We start from the raw sequence: 13,344 nt of genomic DNA on the forward strand, positions 1-13,344 counted from the left end.
ACTTCCTCCACAAAGTATGATTACTACAGTTTGGCAAGTTAAAAGTTACTCAGGCAGCACTCCCTCCAACTCTTAGCTAAAAGCACATATTCCTTGATGATCACAATATATTATTTTGTTTAAAAGTTGTGATAAAGGGCAGGTTGTCAGCATGAGTGAAGTTCAGAAGTTTTTAATAAGTTACCACTAACTGTCATCTTTAACGCTTTCACACAGAAGCAAGCACATTGCTCCATATTGTTCTGTCAGATTACAGATGAAGGTGCATTTTTATTTTCATTGCTAAGCATGCATGCAACTTCCCAATTTATAGCAAGCACACCCTGCACCTGTACAGTTCTGTTGACACTTAATCCTATTTCCACCAAAAACTTCTTTACTTAATTCTTACTGAAGGAACAAAAGACATCCAGAGGTTTAGCAAACTTAAGTGAATTTCAACTAATACAGATACGTTAAATGCACTGGGTAGAGGGGTGCCAGCCAGTCGAAGCAGCCTGAGGCCACTGTTAGCCAGGTGCATAAGAAGCATGGGAAACTCCCTTTCCAGTAAACCATCTTCCAAAGACCAACTAAAGAACTAGTTCAGACAGGTTCTTGGAGGTCCAGGTTGTTTCACATTTCTCTCTCTACCTAGCAGTACCTTCTATATGTCAATCTATAGATACAAACTATGTGAAAGGAGAGAGGAAGAGGAAATACACATAGTACACCACACCTGCATGCAAGATAGGTTTGATAAAGAAAAATCAATACCTCTTCCTTCTATTCCATTTTTCCCCATAAAATATGGTTATTAGTGCTCTACTAATGTAAACCATCTGGGTAGTATAGCTACTATGTAATGTACTGTTCAACAAAGGATGGAATTGGGCAACACGCCAGTTGGTTGACTGGCCAGTAAATGGATCGGCATTCTGCAAACCACACACAAGGCTCATTCATCAGGGTTCCCCAGTTATTTTGCTCTGCACACTTTAGATGAACACCTTCCAAGCCAAGCCTAGCCTCACTGGCTTCACCACGCTCAACTCAGCATAACCAGCTTCCAACCCTCTACCCCTGACCTTTGGCAGATCCCTCCCATAGCACTCACTAAACAGGCCACATCTGAGCAGAAAGAGAACTGAGAAGAAAATGTTTGACATTTTCCTGCACAGGAAACAAATTAACTTTTTTTTAATTTAAGCCAAAACATTATCTTTACATTATAGAACAGCAGAACTGGCTATTTACAAGAAAAATCTCAAGCATCTAGAGAAGATACTTGTAATGACATTAGTAGCAGAAATCCAAGACCTTCCTACAATTGCAATGGGTACCAACTCCTATACACAGCCAAGGAGGATTTCACTAAATTTGCTAAAATTCGGACCTAAGCTTCCATTAGGTCAGCTTCTGCAAACCTTCCTGTTCTTAGCTACACTGGGGCAGTCAACACACCAACAGCTGGATGGTAAAGCATCAGGGTGCTGAGGTAAACATGATGCTAAAGAACTGACTGACCCCACAAGCTTGGGGTTCATGGATGATATTAGAATATACACACTTCGACATGGAACAACCTGGGCTTCACAGCCCAGATCAATCCATCTGGAAGAGAGCAAGAGCAGCCACAGCAGTAGGAGATTCCACCTGTGCTGCTGTTTTTAGAAGGGGAATTTGCCTCTCCAATTTTCACTTTACTGAAAGCAAGAAGAAAGCCTTTAAGCAGTGCATCATTAAGACATAAGTCTGTTTCTAAGAAATCGAGACCACCAAAGTAGTTTTCTTTGCAGCTTATATTTCACACCTCAGGAGACGTTTGAAAACATGCTTCTAATTATCTTGTCTCAAAGAAGATTAAAAGATGATTTATAAACACATGTACCATTTATCATATCACATTCTAAGCATGGAGTGGGGGAGGACATTCACGAAAACATGGCTTGTGCAAACTTGCTGAGAGTCTCACGTAGAATAAGACAGAAAGTTAGTCAGTGTAATAATACCTTAATGGATGCGCCTGCAAAACGGGAAAGTTGTTTGATGTGCTGTCCCTGCTTGCCAATAATAGCTCCAACTGCCAAGGCTGGGATGAACAGATGAACAGTCTCAGACTCGGGCTGTTGCTGTGGGGAAGAAGGAAATATGCAGTGAATGTTTTTGAACATTACGATTCAGGCTGACAGGAAAACGGGTACTGAACAGGCATGCACGGAAACAAGGGGGAAATCTTATGATGCCCTGTGATGTCTGATTATTAAGGGTATGGCTTTTCTGGGAATCACAAAATCCACAGAACATGAAAGAACAGTTTAAGCCAAAGGAGGATTCTTTCATCTTTTATGAAACGCTTGCAATTTTAATGCTTAGATCTTTAAAAAAATTACTGAGGCGCTGCTTCTTTGCGAGCTGTTCATTCTTACCTGCCACTGGATGCTCTTCTCCATGCAAGACTCTGCTGATGAGGCTGCTATAAAGCAGAAGGGCTACCGCCTGAGCAGCCAAACTCTTTCTAGTTTTCCTAGTTGTTTTTTTAATTTTGGATTGTGCTGAGAGCAGCACAAAAACCCTCAGAGTTACATCTACGCTACAGTTTCCTTTGTGTGGGAGTGATCTGGAATGATAGCCAGCTTGAAAACTGCCAGCGATTCCTCCTGTGTAACATTATGCAACAGTTGGAGCCTTGGCAGCAGGCCTCAAGCAGGCTAGTAAATTAAACACCAGATAAGGCGTTCTCAAAAGCAAGAGGACCCTAACATTGTACCCACTGTGTATCAGGCACCACTGCAGCTTCCTATTGCCTTCAAGCAGAAGCCCCAGCTGGAGAGTGCAACATAACACTTGAGATCCTCTCTACGTGCTATGTAGCGAGGATCAAACCTCAGGGTTACACGTGCCACAATAAGCCATAACTATTCTACCAGAAGAGCTCATCCTGGGCTAACAGATCACTGCTGAGTACCCAACTATGCCACTGTACCATCAATCTATCCACTCATGTAAGGGTTACTCTCAAAAGCATTTCTCTCGAGCCCTTCTTTGAACTAGGACTCCCCCCCCATTTCAAGTATTTCTTCCTCCAGGTAGCCCTCTTACGTGTTTTCAAAGAGGTATTTGAAGACAACACAGCCATCGCCATTCCTCACTTTCTCAGTGCCCACCATGCAGACCAACCTGAGCATCACTGAGTGGAGCACATGGGACCAGCCATGCTCATCGAGCTTTGCTTGCTTGTGTATTTTGGTAGGGATACAGACCCACATACAGAAGCTCACTGAAGCAGCTTTTTCAGTGGTATGTTCAGGAAAAGATACGCTATACGCAATACAACAAAAAGCAGCCACAATCCTAAAAGCAGCTCTCTCCACTTATTTTTAATTTCAGTAACTTCTTTTGAGGTGAAGCAAAGTCCTGATGCATTAACCGTAAACAAATCAGAACAAAATGCTTGTTTCCAAGTTTTACCACTTTATTTTTGGTAAACACAAGTCAACTGTTACCTCAGGGCAAACAAATTCCAGGCACAGCTCCATGTACCAGGTGAAGAAATCCCAAAATAGGATATTGAGAATAGAAACACATTCTGCTGGTTGCTTTAGGTGCTTTCAACAGTTACACAATTTACCCTGTGTTTTCACACATACAAGGCATCAGGATTCACAGTCAGTTAAAGCTGGTTTAAGCCCACGTTTTCCCTGGATACAGGATGCAGCCCTCCACACCCACCTACCCACTGCCCTCCTATGTGCTTTGTGGGCAGCAGGACTGCGGATCCAGCTGATTCTTAAGGGACACAGCGGGTCCCTGACCTGAATAACCAGAGAGCCGCACGAGCGGCAGCCCTGGAAGGAGGGAGGAAGCAACGACAATTAGGTCAGGGCACAGGAGCACCTTTCAATCTGCCTACAGATCAGTTTAAAACGATCTCAAAACTACGCCCTGAAACAACGTGTTTCTAATGAAAGATACCAGTCATTTCAGTGTGTGTTAAACCACTTTCCAGAAGATTACTCAATTTCTCCTCCTATTATTACAAACATCCTTTGAGCACACTCAGTAAGCCCTTTCACATGTTCATTGTGAATCCAGCAAGGTTTCCAGTAATGTGGAAACACTACTCTAGGTACCTGGTTGATCTCACCACTTCTGAGAACTGTTTCTAAGCAGATACAAGTTCATGAGGCATTTGGGCTTCTTTTCAGATGTGTTGCAGGGACCCATACTAAGACAGCTTAGCCACCCCTTGCTCATTCATCTCCTTGATGCCTACCTTCACCAACACTCCAGCTCCTGCAAAAAGCCACTGCCAAAGTCTTCCCTCCAAGGGGCAGCTCCAGCCACCCTCTTCCAGTTAAGATTTGGGCTAACACACACAAACTCCCCAGCTAAGTCATACAGCACTGCTACAAACAAAGCCTATCACTTGACTTGATTTTCAAGAATTTACACAGCTTCTACCTGAGCCCACCTCCAGACATTTCTCTACCACAGGAGCAAATCAAACTTCATTACTTTTTTTGCAGATAGTCCCTGCTTTCCCTCTGTTGCCCATCTGCCTGCAGCAGTTTTCCTCTCCTCTTACCAAAGCTTGATTTGAAGCCACTTTCTTGGCTAGATTCAATTCACCACTGAAATTCCTTTCTGCTGCCTCACCCTTTAACATGAAACATGGGCAGCAACGGTAGACAAAAGATGTACATGTCTTTCCAAATGTACAGTCAGCTCACTGTAACCCTTTCCCCCCATCCCTCCTCATAGTTTTGACTTGTTGATGCATTTCAACTTCTCTTTTTCCTAAAGAACTTTATTATTATTTTGGGGAGAGGCTCTTTAATGTTAAGCTTCTGTTCTGGCATAACAGTAATCTGTGCTTATTAGGGAGCAGTGGAGAATCTGTTGATACGGAGCTGTGTCTACATTGTCACTTCTCAGATTCTTGCCTGCAGAAGCACAGTGGCACATATGTACAACCAAACCCATCTCCAGTATAACATCATGCAGGATTTAGAGAAATTATTTCCATTTCCTTACCCACAGTGATTTTTAACCACTCAAAAGCCCACCCTGTTGGATTTGTTTTAAAGCATGAACATCAAACGCAGCAGCTCTTTCTTTTTCCTTCTGGCAGAAATCAAGTCTAGCTAAGGCTTTTAAGAGAGTATACCAACACCAAGTTCAATTTATTATCTGTCCACCTTCTTACCCACAATAATTTTAAAATCCTTTTGTATTTACTGGAAGACTATCCTCCAAAAGAAACACATCAAAACATAATGCAATGACTACACCACCCATCAATCTTCCAGATGCTTCTGGGGATCTTAGGATGGAAGAAAATCAGCTATAATTTAATCTTCCCCATGCCATGCCACGCCACATAAGTCATAGAGCTTTCCAGGAACTTTGAGCACGAATTATATCAGAAATAGATTCCTAGATCTTAAACATATGTTAGATGTACTAAATTTAGGAAGCTGATTTCCCACTGTGTGAAATCTGAGCTTCAATGTTCAGTCCCTTAACAAGGCCAAGTTTGCTTAAACATATACTTAAAATTTAAAAACTAAAATTTATATATGTATATCTCCTGGAGAATGTCTCCCTGCAATGACTCTAGAAAGCATCCTGCAATTCCTCTTTTTTGCTTCATAACTTTAAAGGCCTTTATGGTATAGTGTACAAACTTAAATACTTTTCAGTCTAAATGTTGAAGAACTGGAGTTGTAAAGTTCATTTAGTCATGGAATTAATCACTAATTTTGACAACAGTAAGGTCTCCTGTATATGGAGAATTCTGTGCAATTTTGTCTTCTTTCCCATTCACTTCATTTTCTCCCCACATAAGAAAATAGTTTATTCAAAACCAGCCCAGTCCTGGGGACTGACAGATATATGCAAGAACATTAATCTTTTAAATTAGTAACCAAGGTTCTTCAAGATGGACAGCCCATACATCCACCACAGTTCACAAGTAACTGTCTCAGAAGTCTGTGATACACAGACCACCTCTTCTGCCCTAGCAATATTTGTGGGACAGGCTCAGGACTAGTCCACCCTAACACTGAGCAGGTCCAAACAACATAAAGCAAGCTACACATGCTTCCAGGCCATGGGGCAGGAGGGCTCCCTCTGGGGAGAGAAGTTGTGTCTCATGTAGCTGGGACACATAGTTCAACAACGCCAAGATGTTGACTCAGATAGAGAACTTGTTTCTTAGAATTAAATGAAAAAACACAAAACAAAGCAAAACCAAACAAACAACAACAAAAACCCCAACAAACAAAAAAACCCACCTCCAGAATCCAAAATTCAGAAACCAAGATTTCTTAGGCCTAAGAAACAGATTCCTGAAAAGCACAGTGACCAGAAACAATTGATTCAGCTCATAAACAGCTGATAATACTTGCTTTGTTTCTACAGAAGTCAGTATGCTTTAGACACAAACCAGGCTTGATAAGCTTTTTTCATCTATATCCAGCACATTTAACTAATAAAAACAATTTTAAATGCTGGTTTTGTTCATTAATTGCATTCGAATTTCCACCCAAATGTAGCCTGATGTAAATCAGAAGTTGAAAATTAATCAAAAATAAGAAAAAGACCACTCATTTTTTAACAGAAAATGGAAAAAATACATTAACCAGAGCAAATGGTAAACTGCCTACTTGTTTAAATATATTCACTATGTTAGCAAAGGGTAGCTGTGGTGGCACAGACTACACTAAGGCTTTCAGAAAGGTAACTAAAGTACAGATGTAAAACTTGATAAGTCAACTTACATCAGATTTCCTGCCTACTCATTCAAATCAGGGTTGAAAACAGTGATCTAACACAGATGTAAATTAATCTACCCCACTGGATGAAGCTAAGCAACTGCTTCTGCACACCAGTAGCTCTAACGTTTTAGTCTACTCCAACGGTTTTTCCTGTGGCAGCTCGGATACAGCTCCTTCCATACCTCCTGCAAGTCCCTGAACACCAGCCATCTGTCCCTACCCTAACAGACCATGCCAAGTGTTTGTCTTTTAAATTCCCACCACCTCCATCCAAGACCTAGCCTCTTCTGTTACTAAACCCTGTAACCCCTGGCTGCTTCCCTATTACACTACTGGGCTCTCCTAGAGCCCCTGCACTGCAGGTACCATCAGGACGGTTCACTTCAGTCCAACCAGACTCCACAAGCCCTACATAGAAGACTTTCCCAGGAGAATCACTTCTCTGCTGTCATCCCTACCGTGTTATAGTTTACTCTTTGCAAACTGGCTTAGCATCTCAGTTTTCAGAGCCTCAGCTGTGGTGAGGCTCTTCCCCTCCTTGGGATATTGCCCCATGCCCTCCCCTACACAAGGACTACTGGTCCACAGCAGAGCTACAAGCTGAGGACTTCCAAGAAAATTTGCAGATTCACTCTTATTTCTGCAACTTTTGTTTGCAAAAGATCTGTAGAGCACCAACAGGGTGCCCTTGGGGTAAGCTTACTGTAAGACTTCTGCCAAGGCCTGGTGCATCAGTCCTACAAACTGCCCAAAATCACACACAGAAAGGAGAGCTTTTTCCCTTACCCAGTAGGTCATCAGAAGGAAAAGCATTCCTCCTCATCTTGCACTTGCATAACAGCCAAAGCACGGCCATGCAAGGATGAAGACTCAGAAAAATGAAGCTATGATTCTTCAGATGGATCGTGGGAGGTAAAAAAGTAGGTCTGGAATCACCAGAGTTGGGGAAGTAGACACTGCATTTGGGAAATTATATTTAAAAATAGATAAATAATACTTTAAACACCCCACAAAAATAAAACCGCACAAAAAAAGAAACCAACAAACACACCAACATAAAAGTTTTGCCTCCTCTGTTCTTCAACAAGACAACCCCCCCCCTTTCTTTCTTTCATCTGATGTTGCTGCTTGGTCAGTCCACGGCTCCCCAAGTCACTATGAGCGTGTGATCTCACCCACTGCAGGGCTGGTAAGGGGACATGTTTGTTATTTATGTCCCTCCTATTAACTTCAGCATTAATCTCAGCCTTTTTCTGCAAGCCTGCCAACAGAACAATTTTTTTTCCAGTCATGTTTTTAAATGTCTCCATAGACCCCTTGCTCTATCAAACGCATGTGGTTGGTAAATCCATGGCAACACTTGGGATAAGGCTGTAAATCTTTAAAAATACTGTACCCACTGAAGTAAATAGGATTTTGTGCCAGACATCAATGGGAACAGAATCAGATCTTTGCTGGTTTCTATGCCCATTATGCATCTCCAGTACATGTTTTCATTTACTCTAAATGCATTGCAAATGAATTACCTTAGAATAAGACATTTATTTTAAGTCACAAAGTCATGTTATCCATTTCTAGCCAGCGTAATTTTTATTTAGCTGCGAGGGAAATAATTTAAAAGCTATTTTAAGCCTTCATGGAACATTCTCAGCCAATGTTTGGCTACCATCGAGCCTAGTGGATTACTGGTGGTTCTTTGTTTTTAAACAGTAAACAAATCCACTGTGTAAAGTAAACATACAACTAATAGATGACTGCATTAAGTTCTCTTTTGCCATTATTCCCCTACCTAACTGCCAGGATCACCGCCACCAAGGCAAGGCAGAGTTACAGGTAACTCACTTGGTCTTCAGAACACCCTAAGTTTTGTCAGGAAATGAGGTATTGTTTTATTCAAACCCCCTACCAGACCCAAAGCCAAAATTTAAACCATGTTTTTGCAATGCACTGTGAAGAATTATCGTGGCCTACAGCTATGCTAAATGCTCTTATTTATTTAGTAATGAAAACTTGAAGCAAGGGGAAACCAACTTTAAGCCAAGTATCCTTGAACACATTCCAGTAGGATTCAATGCATTAATAAAAAATAAGCTTCTGACACCAGTGAAAGAAATTGTAAAGTATTCATTTTCCAATAGTAACACTAAAAGTTTAAGCCTTTGTTGGAAACAAGAGGCTCATTAAGGAAAACCTATTCAAAGTCTTGGTAGATACATCTAACATGAGCAACAGTTTTACAACATCCTTGTAAATACCTCTTGGGGTCACCATCTTGTACATCAGCTAAATTAGTGCTGCCAGTGTAGGTTAAAGTGAAGCTTCACCTCCTCCCAGCCTCCAGGCTTTCTGGGTTTACTTAGAACAAATTTAAGCCCGTGCTGTGAGTTAGAATTTTCCTGCCACATTCACTCCCTGAAAAGCCAGGACTATACACAGAAGGTAACAGAGCTCCTCACTGCTGAATTTGGTCATTCGAGAGTTAGGAAAACATAAATTAATAGCAGCAATGTGTATTTTTAACTCTCCTCCAGACAGCCTGAAGCATCACCCGTTTTCCCATGCACAAGCTGTATTGCCACCATCCGCCCAGGGCTTCATCTTCACATGAATCCCAGATTGATGTGAGAGGCAGAGGAGCGGTGGGAAGGATTTCCAAGTACAACAAGGAACTCCCCCACAGCAGCTTCAACATCGCACTTGCAGCAGCCTTCTAGTGTGGTCAGGAGATCATCGTGCCACCTCCCCCAGCCACCAAGATCTTTAGGCTGGTGGCTGGTGAATGTCTGCTGTGTTCAGAGCAGAGCTGGCTCCCCCTTAGCCTGCAGGCATTACTGCTGCATGACTTAAGAAGCACTCATGTCACTAGAGGAACCAAGAGCATGATCCTTTCTGAGGTAATCAGATCACGGAAAAGCCATGCAGCTATACTGTCCACCCCCCACCCCATCAGTCCTGGACACCCAGAAACACATTGTGCTGGAGGAAACCCTCTGTCCAGCCACCTGAGCTGGTCCTCTCCCCTTGGTTGAAGACATAACAGATAACCCGCCTGCATTTCCTATCTGGGGGCTACTGCATTTCAACACCTGAAACTCAGACACAGCTGGTTATTACACAGTGGTCAGTACCTTATGTGAAATGCTACTAAAATCATCTCTTAGTACTACAACTCACTTCACTTCTTGGCTCTCAACTTTAGTACTTTTCATCACTATTGTCTTCTACCTGGCAAGCCACAGGGATCTCCTCAGAGTACTAGAAGTCGCTAACAGGACTGCACCTATCAGAAGTGTTTCCAACATGAAAACCTAGCCAGGAATGAGGGGGTAGAAAACACAGAAGCGGAGAAGGAACATTTTCTGGCAGGCTGGTTATAAGGCATTTCACAAGCAGGAACAGGTCTGACATATTTCTGAACACAGCATGAACTTTTTGTTTTTGCAAAATCTGATTGGCCACAATGCCAAAAAACGCAATCTGCCACCTTTTATTCTGAATAGACAGCCAAAAGCAGGAATCAACATAAGGAACAGATTGTGAAACTACGTAAGCAAGAATTTTGCTGGTCATTCACAAGCAGCAAACACAGGTATTTGGTGTTGCAACACTGCAAACATATAGAAACATTTCCACTTCAAAAATCACGGCTGTGACACACCAGCCACATGAGTACTCCAAACGCTTAGATGTTGCCCAGGAAATCTGTGGCTTTGAAAAGATACAGGTATTCATCAGCTCTGGTTTACAAAGGCACTGCTCAGATTCCTTGGCAGCTGCAAGGAAAACAGGTTGTGAAAACACAGAAAGGTCGTTTATTGTTCCATTATGTTTAATGATCAAACCAACAAGAGATGGAGCCAGGTACACCAGAATGAGGACTTGACCTATTTTTGTTTCTGGCCTGAAGGAGCTCAGCACAGTCCAGTAATTAAATATTATCTGGTACCTTAAGGAATTAAATTTCCCATTTAGTTTAACATCCAGAAGATGCTGAGCCTGGTATGTATAGCTTGGGATTCTGTGATGTTCAAGTGAACACCAATTAAATCTTCCCATTACAAGAATCTGGTAGCATGGTACCAACAAAAATTCTTCTCTCTTGTCCCAAGGAAGTATAAATATCGCAAGTACTCAAACCTGCACTAAGAAAGAAGCCATTTTCATTTTTAAAGTGTGCATTACTAGGTAGCCGGCGATCCTGTTTGCATTCTGACAACCTCAGAACTGTGGAAAGAACTATTAAGAATAACTGGAGGCTTCAACACTTCAGGAAAAAAGAACCATACCAACTGTCATCTTGCCAGATCTTTGTACGTCACACAGTGCCAACTGCATTTCTGCTTCCCTCACTGGGGGCCAGTCCAGAGGCAGAATAGTTTCTGATTACTCCGGACGTGGCTCCCTGCCAACACAGCATAGTAGGAGCAGAAGACTTTGAGGCAGTGGGAAGATCAACCTTTTTCTCCATGGGGCAGAACAATCCCACAATGTTACGTACCATGGAGCAAATGTCTTAGTTGTCAAAAATGCATCATTAATGATTTTAAGAAACTAAGGAGCAGGAAAGGTATATTCAAGACATTGAGGTTAGAAGCTTCAAAAGAAGCCTGATTAGCTGGTAGTAGGTTTTTCCAGACAATGCTGTTGTCCTATAGTGCCCTCCTCAAGACTGTGTGCTTGCACATGTAGGGTTTTCATTTCATTGATATAAAACCATTTTGTACAAACACTGGCAAGTCTTTCTTCACCCCCAAAACCACATCCTTTTCTGGCTGTAGGACAGCTACTCACAAAAACTACTGCTTAAAAAGCTAGCCAAATTAGGGTAAAGCCTCTTACAACTACACACATTATAGGTGTACATACATTACTACCTTTGAGTAGTTTAGGTGTAACGGTTGCACTAGCTAATCCTTTCAAACCCAGACATCCAAAGGAGCCCAACATGCCACCAATTAAGAGTCAATATACTTGGAAACATAGGACAGTTTTTCCTCTTCCTTGTCTCTCTCATCTGTGCTCAGGGCACCAAATGAAGGCCCTCAAATAAACCAATTTTTCATTTTAAATTACTTTCCTTTCCTGCCAAAAGCACAATACAGTTATTTCTTCTCTTACATCTATGAGATATCAAAGATCTCTTCTTTACTATTATTATTATAGAAAATTACTGGAGAATAAAGAAGGAATCTCTTTCTTGACCACAACTTCTAAGGAAAAAGTTTTCCATTGACATATTCCTCACCTGCAACTAAAAGCTTCAGGAGATAGCAAAAAGAATAAAAGAAAGCAACCTATCAGCCTAGGTGTCCAAGATGGTTTTTTGTGATCAGAAAAGGGTGGCTTGATTTCTTGAATTTGTTTACTGTAGGAAACTACCTGTCCCCCCACCCCACCCCTTCCTTTCCCCTCCCCTTTCCTAGAAGCTTATATGCACATCACATAACCTGAAAATTGTGAGGCTGAAGAAGAGGTTAGAAAGAGTACTTTTTGAGGGTAGAGACTCAAAAAGCTGCAACTGTTGTGCAAAAAGACCAGTAGAGAAAGCAGTCCTGCTGCAAGCAGAGACATATCTCTTCACCTTAGCTAACTTTCACGCAGCAGTTCAGCCATCTCTTACAGGACCTTACAGATGCAGGAGAGCAACCAGCATCAACTCCTTTTGAGAAAGAGAAGTGTCTACACTTCTTACCTTCCTATACATTCCAGTATATCTGCCATGCAATAGATAGCGAGAGAACTAATTTTACCACCCTGTTTCAGGACACTGAAGTGCAGGATGAGCTCCCCACAAATTAGCCTACCTTATCTCATACCCTTTTCAGACCCAAAGGCTGCAAAAGCAATGCAGTCAGATGTACAACTAAACACACAAAGTTTCAATTATAAAAAGGGTGCTACCCACTTAACCCCAGTGGATGAGCCAGGCGGTTTTATTGCATGACTGCACAGTTGAACTGTAAGACAAAGATTTCTCATTTGTTTGGAGCTTTAAAATCTTCAGTGTTGCATGGGAACAAGCTTCTATTCTTGGGAGACAAGTACGCGTATATTCCCCCCAGAGTTCAGAAGACAGAAGCAATGACTTCATCAAGACAGCTTTGAGCAGTAAAACACCACATCTGAAGCAGTTTGGCTGACATACTTTCCAAAATGCTTTTTTGTGCTGACATATCTTCTGGAAAACGTAAGCACTGGGCATATCCACTTCTGCAGAATCTTACTGTCCGCATATGAATCCCCATACTTTGCGCAGGTGCTCAGGTCATGATGCTCATCCTGAGTGACACTGGGCAGGCCAACAAAACTACCTGTGATTGTTTCAGAACTGCGACACACACAAGCATTTCAGCGCAGAGTTAAGTTTGCTCACACAAGGGCACATATTCATAAAAAAAGCCCCATTAATTCTATCATATTACCAGGATCAGAAGAGAAAATCGTGCCCATTTGACAGTAAAAAAAAGAGCTTTTAGCTCCTGATATTATTAACTGAGACATTTCTTAAGTCCCACATTTCCATTAAACCTTAAAATATTTCAATGACTCCTACATGTTCCCATTTGCTTGCATTTTAGGAGGC

At 41.8% G+C, this 13,344-nt stretch overlaps 1 protein-coding gene across 2 annotated transcripts in view; it reads right to left on the minus strand.

Annotated features, from left to right (window-relative positions):
• IGF2BP3 (insulin like growth factor 2 mRNA binding protein 3) overlaps positions 1-13,344 on the minus strand; it is a 115,811-nt gene that overhangs the window by 10,995 nt on the left and 91,472 nt on the right. For both annotated transcript variants that reach the window (XM_065665861.1, XM_065665862.1), the window contains exon 12: positions 1,992-2,111. In XM_065665861.1, the coding sequence (XP_065521933.1) occupies positions 1,992-2,111 (120 nt within the window). The remainder of the gene's footprint in view (positions 1-1,991; positions 2,112-13,344) is intronic.

Source organism: Lathamus discolor, chromosome 2 (assembly GCF_037157495.1).
Source record: "Lathamus discolor isolate bLatDis1 chromosome 2, bLatDis1.hap1, whole genome shotgun sequence".
Taxonomy (NCBI): Eukaryota; Metazoa; Chordata; class Aves; order Psittaciformes; family Psittacidae; genus Lathamus; species Lathamus discolor.